Here is a 25,371-nt window from a genome sequence, read left to right as displayed (position 1 = left end):
TTGAATGGAAGCAACTCCTGCGTGAAGTTTGACTTTTCTTAAAAAGACTGCCCAGTCAAAATAAGAAAAGTCCTATTTGGAAACTAATAAAAGTTTAAGTTATTATTTCGTACAGGTAACAGGAAGAGTTTGGTATATTGGGTTAAAAGCTATAATTTCCCCCACCCTTTTTATACACACTTCTATTTCAGCTGGATTTTTACTTGAAGAATGCGCATAATTCCACATTAAGTTTAAAGGCTTCCGACCCTGTTTGAGCCTTTATGGTAAGGGAATATAGGCATACCCTACATGAATGTGTAGTTATGAGTCCGACCAATATCGTATAAATAGGTAGCTTAGATTTTCAGAAGAGGTCGTTGGTGACCAGATAGTTTCTAACTTGGAATATTTTGCTCTTTTGACCATATCTGGAAGGGTTATGTCCTAGTTCGAGCAGCTACCACCGGAATATACTAGCATATAAATGTAGATATATCCTGGATACTGTAAAAAGTCTTATCTGAAGTAACTCTCTAAATAACCCTCTGTATACTGTATCCCACACTAGAGTAGGGTATACATTTATGTATGGTAGAATATGTTCAAGTCCCGATATGCAGGGAACAATATATCAATATGTTAAATTGATAGAGGAGTCCACTGTTCAATGTCACTCTCTAAGGGTAAATGAGAAGTTCCTTTTCACAGACGGACAGACGTTCAAATTTTGGCGAAAGAAAGGCAATATACTAATTTAGTAACTCAAATTTCCACTTACACAACTCGAAATTGCGACTTATTTACTCGAAATTTCGTGTTAGAAACTTGATTTACCTATTTCGAATTTTCGTCTAGCCTATCTCGAAACTTCGACCAAGTAACTCGAAATTTCGATTTAGTATCTCAAAATTTCAACTAAGGATCTAATTGATAACATATACCTGGCACTAATGCACTGCCGTAATTTTTCTGTATTGAAATGTTGTTAAATTCTAAATAGTATGTATCATCGACATTTTTATGTAGAGTTAAAATGCTAGCAAAATATATAATTCATCTAACAATATATATATTAAAGATAAGAGCTTTCCCTTCTAAACTTGTGTTACAGTAAGGTATTCTATTACAGTAAAGTTGTGGCGCATGTAAACATGTTCAATGAATATTGTATGTTGTCTAAGCGCCGCATCGTAAATGCTCATCTTTTTAATTGCATTTTCGCGTGTCTCAGCTGCGCGCAAAATACTTGCGACCATTCCATCGACTATTCTGAAAGGGAGAAAAACAATTATCGCAATGGGCAAAATTGACAGTTAATTCTTAGATTTCGCAGATGCTAATTTTGATACGTGAAAGAAACGATTAATAATTATGAGAGGACTGACAGCTTTTTAATAAGAAATTGTGAGCAGTTTGCAATTTCTAGTTCAAAATCTCTACATTGGAAACCAGGTAAGTGTTGTTTTACATGTGCATTTATTTTTTGATATTGTGAACAGATCTTGTGTATTTATAAACTTTTAAGTCTTTTTTTGCTGACATGTATCAACGTTCTTTAATAGCTATATATACGTAGTATATATACTATATTAAAGGCAACGCAGATATTTAAGGAGTAACATGAAATTGTTTTCCATATATGCTTTTCAAAATATTTTGATACGTTCTAAATTGTGTTAGATACATTGAAAATCGTATATGACTTAAAATATATACCCCATTGAGTAAAGTCAACGTCTCAGAATTGATATCAAATACATAGTTTTATATTGAACTGACAATGTAATTCTATAACTTTGTAACAATTTAAGAGAAAGGTACGTTTAATATACTAATATACTGAGCAATACAGCTAACAAACCACTTGTTATTTTGCCAATTTCTTTAAAAAAATTGACTGAGGTACATTTTTGAAATTCAGCGTACACTTGGAACAATATGTCGCTGATAACATTTCAAAATTTCAATGAAACAATGACATCATATAAATTTATTTAATCCATTTTTGAAAAGTCGAACTGAAATGCATTAAATATATAGAATTTACAAACTAGCAATAAACGATATAAGCGAAGAAAACGATATCAATAACAAAATAACATACCCTGTTTATATTTGTATGATATCCAAACATTTTCTAGTAAAAAAAGTCAATGTTTGCTCCTCTGTATTCTTATAAATGGTATTTATCAGTTTTCTATGTGTATTTTTGTGACTTACTAAAAGACAGAATGTATAAGTAAAATGAATAAATTATACATATGCGTAACTCAATATCTTTGAAATTATGATATGTTATTAACAAAAGGTTGATCTTAACGCATCTCTAATTTCAAAGGATATTGGCAAAAGAGAAAAGTGTAGGTACGCTGTTTTGTTCAGAATAGTCAGCGACAAAATTTGCCATCAACTATTAATTGGCTTTTTACAAGATTATTTATTAATAATAGTTTCTTCTTCTTGTTCTTCGTCTTCTTCTTCTTCTGATTATTATATTATTGTACTGTGTACAAACGTTCGAGCGTGTTTAAAGTTTTTTTTTTATTAAAAAAACAAAGTAAGACACATATATCTAAAAATAATAGTGACATAAAACGAAACCAGATAAACGGATTTACGATGTGTTAAAAAATGGATTTTAGACACCAGTTAGTTTACAGACATGAATAAAAACAGACAAATCGTGTTTATCTCGCCGACTTAAATGGCAACAAATCATTAAGAGTCAGTTTTCTGGCATACCAGACTGGGGTTGCCGGTGATTTCACTGGTGCTGGAAAACTCCACCCTACATCCCGTGGTGTAAAATGACTCTTGATTTCTTATTACATGAAAAGAGATAAAATTCAAATACCTCGATGGTTCCTCTCTATTCCTTGTAGTATATTTCTCGATTGAAAAAATAATTTATGAAAAATATATAACGTTATGCTGCAAATGATAAAACAAAACCGGAATTCGTTATTTGCCCGTCTTTCCTGTTTACGGACGTTAATTTTCAACGCGTTGTTTGAATACGCCACTATAAGAAAAAAGTGCTATAAAGAAAGGCATTCGTTTGATTCTATTTTATTATTGTTTGTTGAATATGGCATGAAAGAAAAAAGATACTATCACTGGCTATAGGTGCAGACGGAAATATCCGGCTCTCGGATAACTGTTTATACGTTAACTCGGCAGAGCCTCGTTACCGCCTAAACAGTTACCATCTAGCAAGATATTCCCACATGCACCTACTATACCAATGGAAGAATCTTATAAGATGTAACTAAAAACAATCAAACAGGAGGCTATTTTATCTATGGATCTAAATAATATTTTGTTTATTTTTTTAACTGATGGTCTCGATCGACCACCATTAAAATAAGAAAATGGTGGTTTCTGGGGCATTTAAATTTGTTAGAAAAATCTTGAATCATACGCATTTTGCAACTGAAGCAAAATTATCTCATTTTTTTTCATATCTATCAATATCTATCAATAAACCAGTATTTTTATAACCTGACTGTATTCATGTAAAGTGAACAAAGGAAATGCTTTACAAAATTGTCTTCATGTCTAAATATATACTGGAAGAAAACGAACAATCCTGAATCAATTGTACTGTTGTGTATTGTATATCGACCCAAAGAGCGGACGTCTTTTTAATGAATAAAACATTTGAAATGACGTCAACATAAGCACGGGATGACATTAAAATTGTCCATCACTGCTTTATGCGACTGTAAATATACAGTTAATGAATCACCTGAAAAAATTATAAATAAATTACTACTAGTTAACTTTAGCAGACGCTCGATTTAACAACAACAACAACAACAGAAAAGCATATGTCAGAAGCAGCTTCTCGCAGAACAATTTATTATGATCCAAGTACAATGTAAATATACAATATGGGGATAAAGCATAATATCAGTACACAATAACATGTAAAACATGATGGTAAAGGCCCCATGTGGTTCTGGGACGATCTATGTATGAAAATAATTGGAACCACTGCCTTACCCTTGCATGATCGTAAGCAGCGACTAATAGGGTCTTAACATTTGGTTTTGTTGTAACTCTGTGATTCCAGCAGGTATGCAAATTTTGATTCCATACCTCATGTTTTTATTTCGATGTAAATGAGATGTGGAACCAAAATTTGTAGTCCTGTTTGGCGCCATATAACCTATACTGTGTTGGTGCGCCGTAAAACCCAAATAAATAAATAACATGACGGTAAACGTTCTTTTTCTTTTCTGAACGAATAATGTATAAAATAATTATCGGCTCCAAGAAACAAGATGATAACAGAATATGACATCTTGAAATATTTTAAATAAATACGATCTGAAAGTGATCCTAAACGCCATCTGTAGAAAATAAATTGGCCATTCCATGACAAACCCTGTATTATTGACCAAAAGAAAAAATCAAAATTTAGATAAAAGAAATATTTGTGAAGAACATTATTTTACCTTTCACATCTGAAAAGTTTAAGAACTTATATTCACTATTTTAACGCTTACAATGCTTTTAAGTAAGACACCGAAGACATTTAGAGACGTGACGTTATGAAAGCAGTATGACGTCGAAGTGCATGGCGTGTATTTTTCATGCCATTTATGCGACAAATTATGAGTATCACTAACTACACATCATACATTTAAATATTTAGAAAGAGGTTAAAATTATTTACTGAAATATAATTGAATTATGTATATTTGGTTTTATTATGGGTCATTTATCTATACACCGCTATATATTCTCATGGTGGATGGGTGGTTTGGAATATTGATTGCCATAACAACAAAAACAATATTTATTTGTTATTTAAAATACCTGACTCACATATCATGGCCAACGATTAATAAATTTAATACTTTAATGTCGTCTACAAATAAAAAAACATTGTATAACTTGTGTCGTTTTATTAAAGAAGCTTTTGAAATTCGTAATAGCACTCTGGAAATTATGACTGTTTCTTAAACTGAACTGTATATTTTCTATTTGTAATATGTTGCTGTGCTTATTGTCTTTGCCATATTTCTTGTTTATTATTTGTAAATGGCCAAAGGCAAATTGTGTTTTGCTGATTATGCCAATAAACTTGAAACTTGAAACTTGTAAAATATGCCGTGGTAGACTTTTATATGCCTTAGATAATTGAATAACAATTTATACATATACTAACGATTTCTAATTTCTGCATTCCAGTATTTTAAACTATTTATTATACAATAGTTATATCATGTCACTTATACAGGTTTTCTCAGGGAACGGCCCAAATATATGTTTTGACTGGTCTAACATACATTGTGTTTTTAGAATTCTAATATTTAGTACGGTTTGCAGAGTTTCGCTTATACACCCAAACAAAACCCCAACTAAAACTAAAGTAATGGAATTTTAACAATAGACACATCACTGTATCAATTTCAACATTCGTTGTATGAACGAGAATTTTTCGCATACTTTCTTGTATAGATTGAAAGAAAAATTAAATTTCAAATAATAGCACAATATACAATACGCATGTTTCATACTTATATACAGTCAAACCTGTGTTAAGCAGCCAGGCAAGGGAGCAACACAATCTGGCTGTTAACGGCAGGTGGCTGCTTAGGACTGGTTAAAAATGAATTTGTCAATCTGAGAAAGAAGCTGACTGGCTGCTGAATTAAGGCAAGTGTCTGCTTAATAGAGGTGACCGCTAAGACGGATTCAGTTGTATGTAGATCAACACCCCCGTGTTATTTCAGCCATCACGTATAAAGCGTTTTAAACAGTTCAACCAACATTTTAAAGTTTTGCTGAACCCGTTTTACAATGCATGAGATAGCTCTTCCCCCCACCCTCCCCCGGCACCAATCTTATACTTGTCAGATACAAAGTCAGCAACTGGTTGTCAAATCCCTGTGTAATAATCTTATAACTGCTGCTTTTGCCATTGTTGCGACAAAATAATATTTTCTCAGGTGTTACACAGTACCATTCTTTTATGTTTTTGATCATATAACGGAACGTGTTTTCGAACTGTCACGTATGTTGTGAAAAATGTCTTTGATTTACTAGTCATTTTACTGAAGACCGCGGGAATGAAATCATTGCCAACGCTTTAATGAAATACTCCGGATATATGGACCATTGAGATGCACTTTCTTCTCTTCCTGGAATTCATGAAACTAGTAACAATTTATGACAAAGAAATGTCTGTCATCGATTGTATTTGGTTAGCCATTGAGATAGTTGTGGAGATCGCAGTGCCATTTTAATTATTCCAGAATGCTTTTGGTATAATTACAAATGCGCATTTTGCTATCGAATAATGCTTTTTATTGCATGGCCCCTTATAATAATGGAATGGACCATTGAGATGCACTTTCTTCTCTTCCTGGAATGAAACGGAGTAAGATTTTATGAGTATCGATTACGTGTGGTTAACCATTGAGATTTTAATTATTCCAGAATGCATTTGCATAATTATAAATGTGCATTTTGCTATGGAATAATGCTTTTTATTGCGTTGCCCCCTTATATAATAATGAACTACTCCTGATCTATGGAACTTTGAGATGCACTTTCTTCTCTTCCTGGAATTCATGAAACGAGAAAGATTTTACGACCCATCGATTACGTGAGATGTTTGCGGAGATTAAATTTGTATTTTTATTTATTCGACAATCCTGTTGGTATAATTACAGATATGCGTTTTGCAACGAAATAACGCTTTTTATTACATGACATCTTATATAAATTGCCGTTGGATAGTTTGTGCTATTGACCAGTATTAGTTCAATACCAGATGCTGTGAAAAAGTAAAAACTTAAAAGTAAACACTTAAAGAAAATGAATAAGAAAATTTATTTCGGGCGAGTTTTAATAAATTACTTATTGAATGGCCTATCATTATTGACATTCGATTCTTCAAACCTCGTGAATTGTCCTGCAAGTCATTCAGTGAGTACATATATGGTATATTTCCAGTTTTGTCACTCGGTTACTTTTATTGCTTCATTATGGAAACAGTCTATAGGAGCTTTTGTCGTCACTTTGATCGTCGGCGTCAGCGTTGGCGAGGATTTTTCTTTGTGTCCATTCTGTTTTCTTCTCAAAATCTATAAGAGCTATATCTTTGAAACTTTGCTTTTGATTATCATCATTAGGCAAGTAAGTAGGTCAAGTGCCATAACTCTCACGTGCATTATTTCAGAACAAGGCCCTTTCTATATTTAGAAAATTGGAAATTCTTGCTTAAATGTTCTCTTTTCTTTAGGTTTTCTTTACTTGAATACTGTAGGAGCAACTTTGCAACCTTATTTATCATCATTAGATGAGTAATGTAGGCCAAGATCTATAATTTTGATTCGTATTTTGTCAGAATTTTGGCCCTTTATTAACTAAGAAAAGTAGCATTTCTAGGTTAGAAATTTTGTTGAGTTTCACTTTTCATATAGTTTTGAAGGTTTGTACTTGTTTGATATTCATTAGATTAATAAGAAGGTCAAGAACCATAACTCTCTCCTGCATTTCATCAGGCATATGCCCCGTTCTGACTATTTGATAAACGACATTGTGTCTGAAATCATTAGTCCTCCACCTCTGATTCATGTGGGGAAGTTGGCAGTTACTTGCGGAGAACAGGTTTGTACTGGTACAGAATCCAGGAACACTGGTTAGGTTAACTGCCCGCCGTTACATGACTGAAATACTGTTGAAAAACGGCGTTAAACCCAAAACAAACAAACAAACAAACAAACTTTGATCTGATATTTCTTGGTTATTTGTGTTCGGGTTCACTTTTCTCAAATAATAGCTTCAAACTTCATACACATTTTGTCAGCAATGGGCGAGTAAAAAGGCCATGAACTATAACTCTTTTCTTGCATATGGCCTTCGCAGGTGGTGCTCTTATTTTAACTTAAGAAGTTATGATGTTTTGTATACACCAAAGGACAAGGCCTCATTGTTAAAAAGGTTGAAAAGGAAACTTCACATTCTGGCGTTTCATTCCCTCCTTCATTCGTTATAACAGCATATGGTAAAAGTCTTGAAATTCTTATTGAATTTGCCAGTGAAAGTTGAATTTATCACAATGATGTAGATTCCGTTATTTCCTGAAAACTTTAAGACCAACAAACCCTTTTAATAACTCTGCATTGAGATACTAATGTTTATTTCGCTAAAGGTCCTTGTTACTACATTTTATTCTTTGTTTACTCAAATAAGCTGCATATGTAGCTATGGTGGCTGATTTTTGCCATTAAATTTGGCAACGCGCCAACAAGCCAATACGACAAATAACTAAGCCGACACTTTGGAGCCATTGAGAGAAAGTTTTGACTTTATAGTAAGAGCTATTGTTCTATCTTATTTCGATTTTATCACAATATGGCAGACAAATGTATTTTGGGTAAACAAAATCAGAAAGGGCCGGGTAATGCATATTTCCTCCAGCATTTGCCGCCAGCCTGCATATCTTGATGTATGTTTATACCCGGGGAATTTCTACTTTGCCAAACCTTTCTGTTATTTCCCTCATAGAGACTGTAAAGCCTAGGAATTGCGCAATATCCGGATAATAAATAGGTGGAACAGCTACATTTTTCGACTTAATAAAACTGTGTTGGTTGGCAAACTAAATGTTACGATCACATTTGTCTACATTTGTCCCACTCTCTTGGAACTATAGTGCTGTGATTGTTCTATATGTGAAAACGTGTTATAAATTATTCAGATTTACACCCGATGACAAAGTGTTTGCACTGTAGTAACTGTACGAAGGCAACCTCCATTCCACTAAAATTTGTTTGAACCATACTACTTTATATCGTACACCTGATCACCTCCTACGGCATCAAGGGCATGGGTTAGAACGAGACCTTATAGTCTACAGTGATTATCACTTTATATTCAGTTTTAAGAGAAGAAAAAAATCACCTCAAAGCATGTCAGGTGCCTATGTCGGTCATCCTGTATAAGTAAAATCGTGTTTGTATTGCACTTTTGAAACGTATAATGCCAAATCAGCCGATCTGTTGTTTACAAACCACATGCAGACATTAACGATTTCAACTACGTTAAATTGTCTTAATTCCAATCAAACCGCTCTTTCCAAAACGTATCAGTTTCAACTAGATTTTCGACAATTGGTCACTGGTGTCTCCACTTACTGTAAGGACATATGTTACCAATAAACTCCTCATATATTTAAGGGGTTGGAGTAAATGCTCTATAAATTCCCAGGAGCACATTTTCACATACTGAGTAACAATCCTATGATGTTTTATGACTCTAGGTTTAGGCACGGCACAAATTCGGAAGGACGGACGGACATCGTATGCCTGACGGATGGACGGACAGACACACTGACAAGGGCAAACTTAAGTACTTCCCATTTAAATTTAAAAAAATGAGGGACAGGAAAACCTAATCAAACATAAGGTAACCGCTAACGTAACGTAACGTAACATAACGTGATGACCAATACACGTACACCTAAACAAATGCTCGTTAGCTAACTTGACGTAACAATCTTTTTGTTCTGATAGCTGTAGTATATGTATGTAGTCACTGGCAATATTTTTGAACCTTTTTCATTAAATTCATGTCTGAATTTCTAAAAAAAATATCTCAAGCTTTACCCTGCTAAATTTAAAAAATAGACTGGTCTATCATTCAATTTGGGCAGTATTTATCATTCGAAGAGGCGTTCACTGAAAATTAATTGACTGAATAGCGAATAGTGCAGACCATGATCAGCCTGCACGGACGGGTGTGCAGGTTCATCTTGGTCCGCACTGGTAGCAAAGGCAGAATCACTTGCCGCCAGCAGGCTAAAGGTTAAACAGTTACAATGGAACATTCAGACCAGAATATGTCTGTTCTTTTAAACTGTGTTTTTTTTTCTGTATCAGATATCCAGATGTTGATGTATAACATGACGAAGATGGACTCCACTCCCAAGAAGAAAACCAAAACCCATTGGTTTTGTTACAACAGTGCATATTACAAAGTGTAAGTATAAAGTTCCTGAACATTTACGTCAATGTTAACTGAGCAGCTTTGAGTACCCTGAATTATGATTATTTCGTACTGAGTATTTCTTAATATAGCAACAGCTGGGCCGCCAAATATAGTCCGATTAAAAAGTGAGGATTTATAACTGGTAAATAAATAAAATTGCGTTAAATCTAAAACCTTTAATTACATCTTTGTTTGGAATGGATTGCAAAAAAAAAAAACACACAAAAAGCAAGATATTTCTATTAAAGTTGTTATAATCATGGTGGGAGTAGCTTGCTGACTGGTCAACAAATTGATCTCGATCGGGCCCAGTCTGTTTGCAACATGTAGGGGTTACCAAAGTTTTTCCTCTTTTGCACAAGTTCCTTTGAAAGAGGCTGATATGTATGTAAATTAGCTATTTATGGACATGTAGCTAGTAAGGTGATAATGGCGGACAGAGCTTTTTTTTTCAGTTAAAATATCAAGTTTCGCGATTTATGTTTTCATTAAATATCATGGGTAGACTCCTAACAGAGTCTGCTATTATTTTGCTGGCCTCAGAATCAATACCTAAATTTGCAAACTAAGGATGGATGCTGTCGACCTATTGGAAAGTTGAATTGTAAAATTCAAACTATTTCCTTCAATCTTCTGGAGGAAAATTAAAACACTGATGCATTATAGACGAGCAGTAAGTCGAATAACCCTTAAACAAATGATTGAATAATTTCATGTTTTCCGCCATTAAGTTGTGATTTTTATCGCGGAAAAATTCTTAAATTCGCAAACAGAGTACTGGGTAATTCAGAGCATTTTAAATACTGTTCTTAATCTTATGAATGATATACCCCAGACAATGATTTTGTCTTTGAATTGAATCATTTATTGTTTGGAGATCAGATTGGATCGAAGTATTCCAGTGAAAATCATTGTTTGAGATAAAATATTTCGATTGCATTCTTGTCGACATCCGCCTAATATTTGCAAGCCGTTTGAAGATATGACGTAATAACTAAGGTAATAGACCGTATAATGAAAGTCGGCAGTTTCCGTGCGATTACGTAGTCTACCAGTTCGATTTCGGCATCCTTCGGTCATAACAGAAACTTATTTTTGAGAACAAGCGCACGGTGGCGATACCCTGGGTATGCAGGGGTGCAAAATGGCGGCGGAAGCTCTCGATTCAGGTAACATTTTTCATTATTACTGTCTTAATACTTAACCAATTTTAACGAATTAAAGACGAGTGCCCGCTCATAAGAATACTACACCCTCGGCTATAAAGCTTAGGCTCCTGAGTTTTGTTGTTTTTGTGAAAAGTGCAACGGCGCATTCTGATGGAAAAAATGCAACTGCTATGTAGGGGGGCATTTTTATGAAAATGACTAAACCAACTATCCCCGTGTGTTTCGAAAAACGGCTTGTAGGGCGGAACCGGGCTTGACATGTTCCAAAGCTGCTGTAGAACTTTATCAAGTGAAATCGCCAGTTTTCAGCAATTCCGGGCGATTGAAAGGAAATGTTATGTGGGGGTGATTTTGACATGTGGGGGTGACTCAAGTTAACTGGCTGCTAAAGACACGCAATAATACGGACAAATAAAGCCAGCGAAAAATACTTTTAACTGTTAGGGCATATTATATGTCAGTATATATTGTGATGATGTCCGTCCGTTCGTCTTTGCATGTTTCTTCTCATACATCGTTGGCACTAGAAACTTGAAACTTGATCACGATTCTATGGCATTTGGAGAGTACATTTTCATACGACACCTAGATATAAAGCTATAGGTGTCATAAGGGGCCTGGATCTATTATATCAAATTTGGCCATAACTTGTTCTAAATTAGTACTTTACCAATTTGGCTAATAATCAAATAACAACCTTGTTGACAAGATGTTCAATTATATTTTTTAATATTTGACCTTTACCTATATTTGACTTTTCACCTTTACTTTTTAAAGTCGGAACATAGTCATTTTGATGTCCATCTGATATTTGAATCTTACTGTTTAAACGCTAAAAACAGTTAGTTTGCTGAAATGTTTTTTATTACTTCACACATTTGACTCATATTCACAAATACCAATTCTTGTGACAATGTGTTCACTTTGATGTATTTAAGTGTGACAATGTCCTTCATTTTACTTTGATTTTTGCGTTTAAAAATCGGAAATAATTAAATTCCCCATAACCTTTGTCAGATTTTATAACCAACTTGGCTGTAATGTAAACTGAACAATCCATGCAACAAAAAAGCGGCGTATATACGCGATGGTATCATTTGACAAATTCTAGTGATTTATTGTAGTCTTCCTTTAAACACATTGTGGCTACGGACGAAAACACATATTACTTTAGGCAAGTCAATAAACTACAAAATTACCAATAGTAAGTCATTTATTGTAATGTTACATAGTCAATACTATAATATCAAAAGTTGTAATCGCTTTACATTTCCAAATTAATGCAATTCTGTTTCAGTATTGCTATTATACGACAAAGATTGTCTTTATTTAATGAAGAAAACGCTTCACGATCTCGTTTACCACCGGTGCAAATGTCATGTGAGATAGTAAAATTTAATTTGAAATACAAATGCTGTTTCAGTAAGACTTACCCCGACGTATATTACTAAAAACATATTATATCTCCGTTGCCGCTGTTGGATTTTTTACGAATTTTGCGACCGGGTTTATATCAGTTGATCGGCTGCATCTCCACAACCAGGAACAGCGGTGGTAACATTCGTAAAAACTCTTTTAAAGAAATTTGAAAAAATATTAAAAGTGGCATTAGAAATTGTATTGTACTGAAATATAGGCATGACAGTTGAAACTTAAAATATTCTATGGTTCTAAGTGGTTAACCAGTTGTCTAAATAACGATTTTAAACATATTCGATATCGCTATCTTCCGCCGTTCGAACAAAATTTTGATGGGTCAAACTCGTTCACATACACAGGCTAAATTTCAAATATACAACAATTCGGTTTGAAATATCATGCTACGATTTTGACTTTCACTATATATTTCTACTAACACGTTCTTCTTCGTTTTTTTTTCAAAGTTAAAACAGTTAATCAGAAAAACATTGCTGTCACGGCACTCGAAGCATCAAAAACAAAACAAAAATATTTGGTAGGTGGGGCATGGAGTAGGCTATAAGTATACGAGAAAACTAAAAAAAACAAGATGTGTTTTTGAAGCACAATGCCCCCATATGAAGCTGGAAAAAGAGCTATGTGCTTGACGTGTAAATGTGTCAAAACGAAGACCAAGGTCAGATGTTTATTTACCAATGTAATGGGCATGTACATTGTACAATGAATGGGATGTGTGAATATGGAAGGATTTCATAAAGAAATGAAAAAGTAATGGTAAAACTTAAGAAATTTTGTGTTTGGCCTCGAAAAAGTTATCTTGAATGCCGAGTTCATACTTTTAAGCGAGGAGAAGCATGTGTGAGTTTCAAATATATATATATATATATATATATTTTATATATATATATATATATATATATATATATATATATATATATATATATATTATATATATATATATATATATATATATCAAGAAATGAATCATTCATTAGCATTAATTTGATAAATAGGAAAATTGCCAAGTGTCTTACCGTGAAAAAGTTATCCTGAAGGTCATTGTAACATGTCTATATATCAATGTAAAGGTAATATGACAATGAGTAAAGTATGTGAGTTTCAAAGACATCAATTAAGAAATGAATTATTTATATGATATGTTTACGTTTGGAGACAGAGCCTGAGAGAGAGCAACAAAAATATTGTCCCTGATGTAACGGATACGGGGATAAAAACACAGGGAATATTATCAAAATACAAGTACGAATCTGAACGGACGGAGTTGACAGTCTGTTCCAGAGATATGTACCTAAATGTGTCCGTAGAAGGCATTTATATGTTAAATTCACATCCACCTTGAAAATGAAAAATTCTTGAAAAGGTTTTTTTCCACTGAGATAATTTCTTTCCATATTAAATATACTTTATATATCAAATGATCATATCACTGCGAGCCTCTAGCAGCCTAGCAGCCAGTTCAGTCACCCCCACATGTCAAAAGCACCCCCACATAACATAATGAAAACACCTCCCCCACATAGCATTTCTTTTCAATCGCCCTGAATTGCTGAAAACTGGTGATTTCACTTGCTAAAGTTCTACAACACCTTTGGAACATGTCAAACTCGGTTCCGCCCTACAAGCCGTTTTTCGAAACACACGGGGATAGTTGGTTTAGTCATTTTCATAAAAATGCCCCCCTACATAGCAGTTGCATTTTTTCCATAAGAATGCGCCGTTGCACTTTCCACAAAAACTACGAAACTCAGGAGCCCAAGCTTTATAGCCGAGGATGTAGTATTCTTATGAGCGGGCACTCGTCTTTATTTCGTTAAAATTGGTTAAGTATTAAGACAGTTATAATGAAAAATGTTACCTGAATCGAGAGATTCCGCCGCCATCTTGCACCCCTGCATACCCAGGGTATCGCCACCGTGAAGCGGAGAATGCTGAGATTGCATACAGGGTATACGTAAATGAACGGAAATTGCCGATTGTCATTACGGGTAATACCAGGACTGAACGGGAAACTGTCGTAACACGTATTAAATAAAGAAATAGTTACGGCAGTTTTCCCTTCATCTATCGAATATTGGTTTCAGTTGTTTAATTAACAGGAAAACAAATCGAATTGTGTTAGCATATTTGTTATGTGTTTTTTTTTCGTTATATTTGCAATTTATAGCATTTCAAATGATATTAAAGACTTTGTTTTCTAGATATGCTACATTTGTTATCATGTAAACTAGTATGATAGAATGCATTTTCTGGTTAAATGTTTTTGTGTACGCAATACTTCAAACAGCTTAACTATAAACAGGATGAATGTAAAAGTAATTGTATCATAAATTTTACCATTTTCTAACATGGATTGATTTGTTAAGTTAAACAACGAAGAATGTCATGTGTTGTATATTCTACGTACAATAAAAAACGGGTTAGGAGAACATAACAATGACGACGTCAAGAAGCAGCATCACGGTTTATTCATTACCACTCCAATGAATAGATTTCAGCATAATTTTTAGGCAATTTTTATGGCGTTTTTTTTTTAAAAATGAAAATAAACAAAAAGTTATTATATTATTATTTATCCTCTGATTGTTCATGACCCATCGGTCAATGCTTGTATGCTAGTATATAATTCCTGTGCGTCTCCACTCTGAAACGAGGCCTTCATTATCTGACTCTCTATCAAGCAAAGCCATTCTAGATAACATATTAATGTGGTTTCAAACGTGCGATGTTTTGACTTGGGAGAACCACCTCAACACGCGGCTTAAATTACCAGGCATAGAATGCATTTACCAGCTGTATATAAACACACGATGTATGATTAGAGATACCTGTTCAGAATATACATGTTAACCTGACTGACATTCAATATGAAAACCAGTTTCTTGGAAACATATGTAAGGCATGGATCTAAAATGGATGTTAAGATTTCTTATATGCTATGTGACAGATAAAAATGAGGTAAATAAAACTTGCATACTTAAGTTCTAATAACGTTTCATATTAAAACATAATAACTCCCGTGATGTTTTTTTTTAGATCTTGCCAATATGTAAAGTATTAAGATATTCCGTAACAGACAAAGGCAAATTTCACTAAAGTATTTGTAAATAACAGACAATCATTCACATTATACATAACGATTGTATATGTATACGCATGTCTGAAAATAAATATGAGTCACCATGTACATCTAACTTGCAGAACTGTTTAAAATGAATAGCTAAAATTTTGAATAGATTTGCTAAATATTTCAGTGTCGGTAAAATGTTGATATGTAAGGCGGTGACCAGTAAGACCTACCATTTGAGCCCTTAGACTATTGGTAACTCGTTTGTGCTATATATAATTTTACTGATTTGTTTCAGATAACGACAACATGTATATTTAATTCCATCGTCTTGCCGTCTTTAAGATATGGTAAGTTTGAAATAACCGAAAAAGTATTCATGGGAACTACTGAATCTATAAAATGCAGTCTGTTTCACTGACAAAAACAATATCAATGGTATTTCAGTAACAGATCTGGAGACGAAAGAGATGAAGTAGAAGAGAAAAAGACCCGGGAATTCATGGCGAAATATATGGCAAACTATAGGGCCCATAGAAAGGGCATGTCACCACTGGAAGTGGCAGACTATTATTCACACTGGGCTGAAAATATGAAATACGATGAGGTAAGTCAGATAATATTGAAACTGATAATAATTCTTTTCTATTTGTAACTTCTTGGTTACACATGTGAAACGTATTTGAAAATCTATTTTGATGCTGTAAGTATTTATGGTTAAGTGATCAATCCTGGATTTTAGGTCTAATATAGACAAGCCGGACGAAAGTGTCAAACTTTTCACAATTATACTCTATGCTTTGGAGCTTTGTTTTTAAAAGGGTCCCCAAAAACCTGTTAGTCAGAAAGTCCATTTATAGCAAGTAGAAGAGGACTTGTTAGAAAGTTTCAAATTCGTCTAAATTGCATACCAAGTTTAGGTTTGCATCTATTAATGAAATAATAAATATTAACAAAAATATATATATATTTCAACTTTTGTGCGATTCTGAAGCCGTATTTAATTATTCTTAAATTCTTGTCAATATTATTCCAACGTAAATGTATCGCACATTTTGTTCAAGTCAGGAAATTCCGTTATCGCATACGGATAACAGAAATTTAGGAAGATTTGATGATTAATGTCCCTGACAAACTGAGTGATACGATAACTTAAACCTGTCATGCACGGTTACAACTGGAAAAGGGCGGAAAGTCGTGCCACTGTCTCGAAATCCACATAATTTCATTACCTATAACAAATAATTAATTGTCCTCATATTCTACAGGATTTGAATTCGGGAACATATAATGGACCAACAATCATAGCTGACGAGGTAGCTGATTGTTTTCCTGAAAATAGAGATAAGATTAAGATTATAGACATTGCCTGTGGGACTGGTCGTGTCGGAGACGAGGTAAAACTTTGTTACTAAATTATTATTTTTATTATAATCATAAGTTATTATAAATATATGTATTACTAAACAAAAAATGCTGGATTGAATGTATAATAGGCGATGTGAGATCGGCCTGTCCATTTTTAAACTAGAAAAAAATCTTGTTTAGGTATCCTAATGGATTGCAGCCCAGAAATGCTCATCGAAACAACTTATAGTCTAATAGTATTTTGATTTCATCATGTGAAGAAAATCACAAACTGTTCAGTTAATTTACATCTAGCACATGATGCGATATTACAAGGGCAAATAATAAGTATGTTTAAATTGATACATGACAATAATAAATGCTAGGTGCGCTTCTTTTTGGAATTAGAAAATAAATAGCTCGACCGTGAGAAAATCTTTAAACACTGACCCCACCCCGCCAATTCCATTATGTATCTTTTACTTTATGTAGTTGAAGCAGATACAGTGTTTGTTTACGCTTTCAGCTGGCTGTTTATGGCTTTAAACTTATCGATGGCCTTGATCCTTCTGACGGGATGTTGAAACAGTGTAGAAACAAAGGCCTCTACAAAAACCTGTACAAAGAATTCTGCTGTGATAAAACATTACCAATAGAAGAAGGTAAGTTTTCAACCTGATCACAACTTGTAAAACTGAAGTTGGAAGTTAACTTATCTTTAGTTTATACTAATTTGTTTTAGCTCGATTGTGATGAAAGCTTCAAGCTTATTGGAACTCTCGAGTCCGCTTCCTGGAAAAACCAGTACTTGTGTCATATGAGAAGTCATGGTCGTGACCCCAGTGGGGTTCGAACCCACGACCCCTGGACTGAGCGGCCGACACCTTATCCACTAGACCACCGCTCCCCTTATCTTTGACCACTTCTTCCCGCGATCATTCATTAAGGGACACTCGTCAAACATAATTTAAGAACAACAAAGATTTTGTCCTTTTGTTGCTATTTAGTCTATTTCTTGTGTGGACTTTGTGATGCTCTCAGACAAGATATTGACAAGTTATAATGGTGTACTGATGCCTCTGTATGACCTTTTTTATATGTTTCGCTTTTAACAATCGGTTATTTTGTCACTTCTGTTAGAATTTATCTCGGCGCGGAATTAATTCCTTAGTTAACTCTTACTTTCCATTTCGTAATCACCGTAAAAGCAGAAATTTTCGCGAGAGTTTAATTTCGCTATATTCGCGAGGCCCTTCATCTCTCGAAAATTAATTCTAGCATTAGCATAATTCTTATTCAAGTATGGTGCCATTTTTACAATTTCGAAAATATTAAACCTCGCGAACATATTCAAAATTTCAAATTCGTGAAATTTTGACCAATAGAAAATATGTGATTTTACAGTATATATAGAAAAAAAAAGATCATGAGAGGTTAAAATTAGATGGATGTTGCTTATTAGCTAACTTCAATATCCAGAACTTTAGGTGCCATGCGTCATGTATTTTACTTGTTTCAGATGTATACGATTGTTTAGTAGTATCTGGAGGGATGGGAGAGAGTCACATACCATGTTCCGGAATACTCGAGATGATACGTATAGTGAAACCAGGTATGTATATATTTATTTGTATATATCAAACAAGCTTTGTTGTAAAAAACGTTTTATCGCATCTGCAACATAACATAAGATTGGCCAGATCCTCTTTTTACTTTTTTATTTTCATGTAAGGTATGAATATGAGACTCGTAAGTGTGTAGCATCTTTCTGTACGCGGGGCCTCCGTGACCGAGTGGTTAAAGACCTGCTCCAGTCCTACCTTTTAACCTTAAATTATCACTGAAAAAGCATGAAAATCCTGATTATGAACAGTGACGCCTGTTAGAGCCTATTTTATATAAAAATCTATATAAAATACCTGTGGTTTTGCGTGCTAAAGTGTGGCGCGTGGCCGTTAACTGTTACCTATTGTAATCATGGGTTGCATACACACAATATAATTTGAATAGCCGCGGAGCAGGGCTTTAAGGTCGCTGACTTGGAATCACTTGCCCCTCACCGATGTTAGTTCGACATCTCGCTTTAGGGGTAGAATTCTTCATGTGAGTAGGCAATGCAGCCGACTTACGAAAGGTCAGGCCGCGGTTCTACCCAGGTGCTCGCCCGTAATGAAATAATGCCAGGGCAGCACAGTAAGTCTTCCTTGACCATCAAAAGTTGTAAAAGTCGCCATACGATTTAATTGTGTTGACGTGACTACAATGCGAAAATGCTTAAGCACAGTGCATGTTTGGTGATTGGCCCCTCTACAGTTAATCGCTACGCTTTTCTGTTTGATGGAGCGATGACTAGTTAAGTGTAAGATTCCTTGATACTCTTCTCCCAAATCCTATAAAAACAGACGGAGGGAGTGGAATTTCGTCTTGCAGCCTGCTTAGTCGTGCTCTTAAAAGTTAGGCTCTTGTTGCTCTAACTTCAGACAAGTTGTTGAGTACATTGGTATATTTATACCTTAGATTGACCCTATTTTTATGTTCTTGTATTTTGTCACTGTTGTTAGAGCCTTTCTCAGCGCGGGGAGTGATTTTATTTACACTGTTTTGTGTAACTTGTTGAAAATAGGGTAAGTGCGAGGTTGGCATGCCCTAAACGCGTTTAAACTCCTAGTTTCCTCTACAGGTTACTGACCGTTCCAAGGCGGTGCCCCTATTTTCAACTTGTTTTCTGTCCGTCTCGTACCTTGTATTGCGTAGATTGTCTAGTTTATTGTTTGCGTTCCTTTCCGGTTTCCCCTCACTACCCCCTTTTACCCCCATCGCCCAATCCCATCCCTGTCCCTTGCATTTACGCTTCTTTGCATTTGCTTCCTCTCTCCTACCATGAGTGAGTTGTCTTGCCCACCATAATATTGTCCGCCGGCCGTCCTTAGGCGGTACCCAACTGTTGTTTTTTCCTGCTTCTGTGTGTGCATATATGTATCTGTGCGTGTTACTCATGGGCGGTGCCCCACAGTGATTTTACCATGAGTAAGTTACTGTGCCCACCGTGGTTTTGTCCGCCAGCCGTCCTTGGGCGGTGCCCGGCTGTTGCTTTTTCCTGCTAATGTGTGTGTGTGTGTGTGTGTGTGTATATGTATCTATGCGTGTTTGTCATGGGCGGTGCCCCACAGTGATGTTTTTTCTTGTTTGTCTGTTTTTTTTGTGTATGTTAATTGTATGTGTGTGTGTCTTTTGTACATGCGTGTCTGCGACTTTGTAGGAATACTACGTTTATTAAGGAACGTGGCTTTCCCTGTTTAATATTCATCCTTGCTCCACCTTCCCCAACATCCGACCCTTTTATCTACCCCTTACCACCCAACCCCCATTTTCTGTATTTTGCATATATTTATAATGTACTTGTTGTTGGATTTTTGAAGCAACCCGTCTACAATATTTTTTCCGTTGCAGCTTCTTTTATTGTGGGCCTACTTTACCTTTTATCTTTTACCCTACGATAATAACATGTAGACAGAAAAGCAACAAACAATTTTATTTCACGTTTTATTTCTGTTCAGCATTTATCCTACGACAATAACATGTAGACAGCACAGAAGAAACAAACAAATAAACTAACACAGTGGATACCATGTTTTTTCCCAGCAAAACGACTATATCATTCTATCACAATTTCTTTATGTGCAATATCGCACGTAGCGCTGGTGATATATAAGGTGTTTTTGAACTTTTTTTAGAGAACTCAATACGTTCTGCAGGTGCAACACTGCAACGTTTCCTTGAAAATATCCAGTGACATTTCTTACAGAGTTTTGTGTTACACGTAATTGATATTAACCCTTACTCTGCTAAATTTCTATAATGAACTTGCCCATCTTTCAATTTAGACAGTATCATTAACTGTTAAAAGGGGTGCATACTAAAAAGACACTGACTGAATGGCGAACAGTGCATGTCATGATCAGAGTGCACGGACGTGCAGGCTGATCATGAACTGCACTGGTCGCAAAGGCAGAATCAGTCGTGTCCAGCATGATCAGGGTTAAAGAGATATTGATGAAATTAGCACTGAAACTGAACAACCAGTGTCAGTTGGCAGCAATGAATAATTAACCAATTTAATAGAACACCTGCCTTCCGTCTTTGCTGCTGAATAATTGGGGAGATTCATTCACTGAAACAATTGAAACAACTCTCAAACGATTGTTTTAAAGGTGCTTCAAGAAATTATTAATACTGTTGTAGCAAAGCTGAAGGTTAGGTCAAAATATGATATGATAAACCCATCAAATAGTTTGCCTAAATTAAAAATTGTAAATCGACAAGAGCACAGAAAAGAAAATGACAGTATAGATGAAATAGAAAATAATATTATGTTATAAACACTGTGAACATTATCTTAATTGATAATGCTCCACCAAACTACGTTATACACGGAAAAGCAATTTTAACCCTTAGCCTGCTGGCGGCTTTGCGACCAGTGCAGATCATGATCATGGTCTGCAGTGTTCGCTCTTCAGTCAGTAATTTTTCAGTGAACACCCCCTTTAAATAATAAATGGTATTGCCCAAATTGACTGATGGATAAGGCCATTTTAGAAATTTAGGAGGTCAGTATAATGCCATTCGTCTTACAATAATCGAAACCTTTATAGAGACGTAATTGGAAAGGTAATTTGATATTGAATTAACTGCGTCGGTGATGTCAGTAATAATTGAGAATGTAATTTATTGTTGTGTTTTGTTGGTTTTGTTCTAGGACAAGATTTTGTTTTATGGTAATATCTGGTCATGAAATATTTTATTTGTGTTTTTTAATTTGCGTCTTCGTATAAGTGCAAGACTGTCTGTATTGATGTTTTCGGTTGATACTTGTTTGCGGCACCCATTTTACATAAAACATGAGCTACATATAGTCAGATCTTTTTGTAGCAAGTTTACAAAATAGATCTGCTCCAAGACCCTATTTAACAGAAAAGAACAGTTCAAAGGGACGGTCATTGTATTAACATAATAGAAAATAAAATCGTAATATTATAAGAAGCGTTCACTGGTTTAAGGTGCAGATCGAAATATCTGGCTTGAGGGGAACTGTTTAGGAGGTAACGAGGCTTTGCCGATTTACTGCAAAACAGTTACCCGGGAGCCGGATATTTCCATCCGCGCCTATTACCAGAGATATATTCTTTTTCTTGCATACCATATTCTTCAAATATTAGAAGAAATAAAATAAACCAAATGTTTTTCTTTTAAGAGTAGCGTATAGATTTAGGCATTCATTCATAAACTACAGCACGTGAATCATCATAGTTGAGTTCTGCCCAAACCGGGGCTAGAGGGCTTGGACAGTAGCATGCATTTCCACTACCGTTCATGAACAGGCTCAATCGAGCCGAGCCTGCAACATTTTCATTTTTGTCGTGTTGAGCGACCTGTTGAGTTTCCATTTTTTTTTTAAATTTTAAGGCGAGTTTTTTTCCAGCACGGCAAAAGCACTGGAACATCCTGTCCGGTATGCAAAAAAATGTCAGCCTAAGTCTGACCGATTACACTGTACTTTTTGTCTTTTCTAGGCGGACTAATTTTGATCGTGATGAGGAAGGAATATCTGAAGTATGTAGGAGAGTACGTTGATAGACTGGAACCTTTCTTTGCCAAACTTGAACGCGAAAACAAGATGGAAATGATCGAACGCAGGGAGGTGACGAACTATTCCTTTGACAGAGATGGCGTTGTCTTTAAAATAAAAGTGAAGAAGAGTGTTATCTAAATTGTGTGGACAGTTCATGTGGAAGAGTGACATAAATTTTTTACTGATCATTTGATTCAACGAATCAGACTTTCTTTGGCAGTTGGGTGAATGGACATGAGTCAGTCGATTGCAAGGATAGAATGCATTCGTGAAAGTTCTTTTTCATTGAATAGTATCCAGTTCGTTACTAACAAAGTCATGAGCTGAGCTGTATTCTATATTTGTACATACTGTTTTTATGTGTCTGACATACATATCAATTGTCACATAAGCTATGCTGTTCTTACTTATATTGGCTCTGTGTAAATCTGTGCTACATGGTACAAGTTTGTATATGTTAGAAACTCATATTCAAATGCTGAAATAGTTCTAGCAAGCTATTGTAAAAGAAAATATAAGGATTGTATGTGTTTATTTTTGCGTTTATACAGATATAGACCACATTGAGACTTCTTGCAAATTATTATTGTTAAACTGACAAAAAAAAAACCCCAACAAAACAACAACATAACAATAAATAAATCAAGATGGCCGCAAGTATGGCCGACAAAAATAAACAAATTAAACATATAATATTTATTAGCAGTGTAAATGTTGCGCTTTTTATGAATGCCAAAATCAAAATAACGAGTTTTAATACATTTGTGTTTGCTTTTATTGTTTACTCAGTAACGAGTACTGTTATATAAACTGTTCAAAAATATATGCTTAAACCGCGAAATTGAAAATAATAAAATAAAGGTATAATATAGTCAGTAATCAAATCTTGTTTTATGACTTCCTATGATTCTAAAGCTCTTCAAGAATATCTTTATTTCCTCCAAATTGAAGAGCAACTAAGAAGTTAACTAAAGATTTGTGTCCATAGGACACAGGTGTCCCCACTTCTATCACTGTACATGGTTTTATGACACATTTTTGGCCCCCCACTATGAGTGGTGGGGACATACAGATTTAGTCTTGTCCGTCCGTCCGTCCGTCCGTCCGAAAAAAGTTTGTGACGTGCCTAGCTCAAAAAGTATTTGACATAAACTGATGAAACCTTGCATGCGTCTTTATCAAGATATAAACTTGTGCACCTCCTATATTTCGTTTAGCTCCGCCCCCTATTTCAAGAGATATGTCAAAAATGCACATTTCCACTTTGTGACGCGCCTAGCTAAAAAAGTATTTGATATGAATTAATGAAACATTGCACGAGTCTTAATCAAGATATGAACTTGCGAACCTCCTATTTTACGTCTGGCTCTGGTTCCTATTTCCAGAGTTATTGCCTCTGAATTAGTCAAAAATGCACATTTTCATCTAATGACGCGCCTAGCTCAAAAAAGTATTTGATGTAAGTTCATGAAACCTTGCAGGAGTCTTTATCGTGATGTGACCTTGCACACTTGGCATTCTTCTTGAGATTTAAGCGCTATTTACAGAGTTATGGCCCTTGAAATAGCCAAAATAGTGGATTTTTTGTTTGTGATGCTCATAGTTCAAAAAGGATATGGCCTAGAATATTGAATCCTTATTATAAAATGTTTGTTGAGGCTATATCCTGTTAAGACTGCAAACATTTGAATTATTGCCCCTTATTTGTGACAAATGTACCAGTTAGGGCACACCCTGTGTCATACAGACACATTCTAGTTTAAGATGTATTCAACACAAACTTTTAAGAACTTTATGTGTAATTATCACTAAATGAAGGACCATAACTCTGGCCTAGCTGAGTAAAATCCCAGAGAGAACACCCAGTGCAAACTTTCTTAGACTATAAAACAATCCTGTAATGTTTTATGACTCTAGGTCAATTACATTTTTGACATCCATGCAGCACAAACTTTTATTTTTTGACTAAGTCAAGGGCCATAACTCTGGTCTTGCAAAGTGAAAAAAAAAAAACTCAGCTGCACAAATCCACATGCTGGATAATATTCCTACATGATTTCCGAATGACTCTAGGTTATTTGTTTAAAGATATATGCAACACAAGCACTTTATGTGTATTTTTCACTAAGTCAAGGACCATAACTCCAATCTGGTTGAGTGAAATCCCAAGCAGAACACCTTGCCTCAATTTCACGAAAAAACTTAGGTAATTGCTTAATTATGTCTGTTACTAGTATTTCAAATACTTGTTTTTGCCCTTTATGCGTCTTCAATGTTGAATTTTCATCTCTATCTGAACAGTATATGACTATTTCATCGATTAAAACACAACAATTCTGAATTTTACTACAAACGAAATATAGAAAAACGAAATATACTTAAGCAAATACTTAAGTTTGTTATATTGTGCTTTAATAGAAATATCATATTTGCATGACTGAAATAAGTACTGCAGACAAAGACCACTTACCATTGTATAATTTAGCTATAGATACATTGTTATAGAAATAATAAACATTAAATAACAATAATTTAATCAAAAGCACGATTTCAAAATAACATACTTAACTAAATAATTACTTAAGTTTTTTCGTGAAATTGGGGCCAGGTGCACAACTTCACATGCTGTATATACATGTATAATACTAGGTCAAATACGTTTTGTGATACATGCGGCACAAATTAAAACCCTTCTTATGCCTATTTTTGACTAAGCCAAGGACCATAACTCT

At 34.8% G+C, this 25,371-nt stretch overlaps 1 protein-coding gene across 2 annotated transcripts; it reads left to right on the top strand.

The window, feature by feature from the left end:
* Nucleotides 1-1,180: 1,180 nt before the first annotated feature.
* Nucleotides 1,181-23,510, top strand: LOC123559032 (methyltransferase-like protein 27). 2 transcript variants are annotated; one of them, XM_045350852.2, is made up of 7 exons: nucleotides 1,181-1,434; nucleotides 9,882-9,981; nucleotides 16,111-16,270; nucleotides 16,932-17,060; nucleotides 17,537-17,672; nucleotides 18,530-18,622; nucleotides 22,581-23,510. In XM_045350852.2, exons 2-7 carry the CDS (start codon nucleotides 9,890-9,892, stop codon nucleotides 22,775-22,777), a joined length of 807 nt encoding a protein of 268 aa, XP_045206787.2. In that variant the 5' UTR covers nucleotides 1,181-1,434; nucleotides 9,882-9,889; the 3' UTR covers nucleotides 22,778-23,510. The 2 variants fall into 2 exon arrangements, with proteins under 2 accessions (XP_045206787.2, XP_045206788.2); XM_045350853.2 differs by lacking the exons at nucleotides 1,181-1,434; nucleotides 9,882-9,981 and adding an exon at nucleotides 15,379-15,554.
* The last annotated feature ends 1,861 nt before the right edge of the window (nucleotides 23,511-25,371 follow it).

This window comes from Mercenaria mercenaria, chromosome 5 (genome assembly GCF_021730395.1).
Source record: "Mercenaria mercenaria strain notata chromosome 5, MADL_Memer_1, whole genome shotgun sequence".
Taxonomy (NCBI): Eukaryota; Metazoa; Mollusca; class Bivalvia; order Venerida; family Veneridae; genus Mercenaria; species Mercenaria mercenaria.
This window is presented reverse-complemented; position numbering and strand designations above follow the sequence as displayed.

Bases quoted from the DNA above. Each gene is read 5' to 3' on its own strand.
- LOC123559032 (XM_045350852.2), top strand. From the start codon at position 9,890: ATGTTGATGTATAACATGACGAAGATGGACTCCACTCCCAAGAAGAAA. The intron at 16,271-16,931 runs GTAAGTCAGATA...CATATTCTACAG, and splicing joins AAAATATGAAATACGATGAG to GATTTGAATTCGGGAACATA. The intron at 18,623-22,580 runs GTATGTATATAT...TGTCTTTTCTAG, and splicing joins GATACGTATAGTGAAACCAG to GCGGACTAATTTTGATCGTG.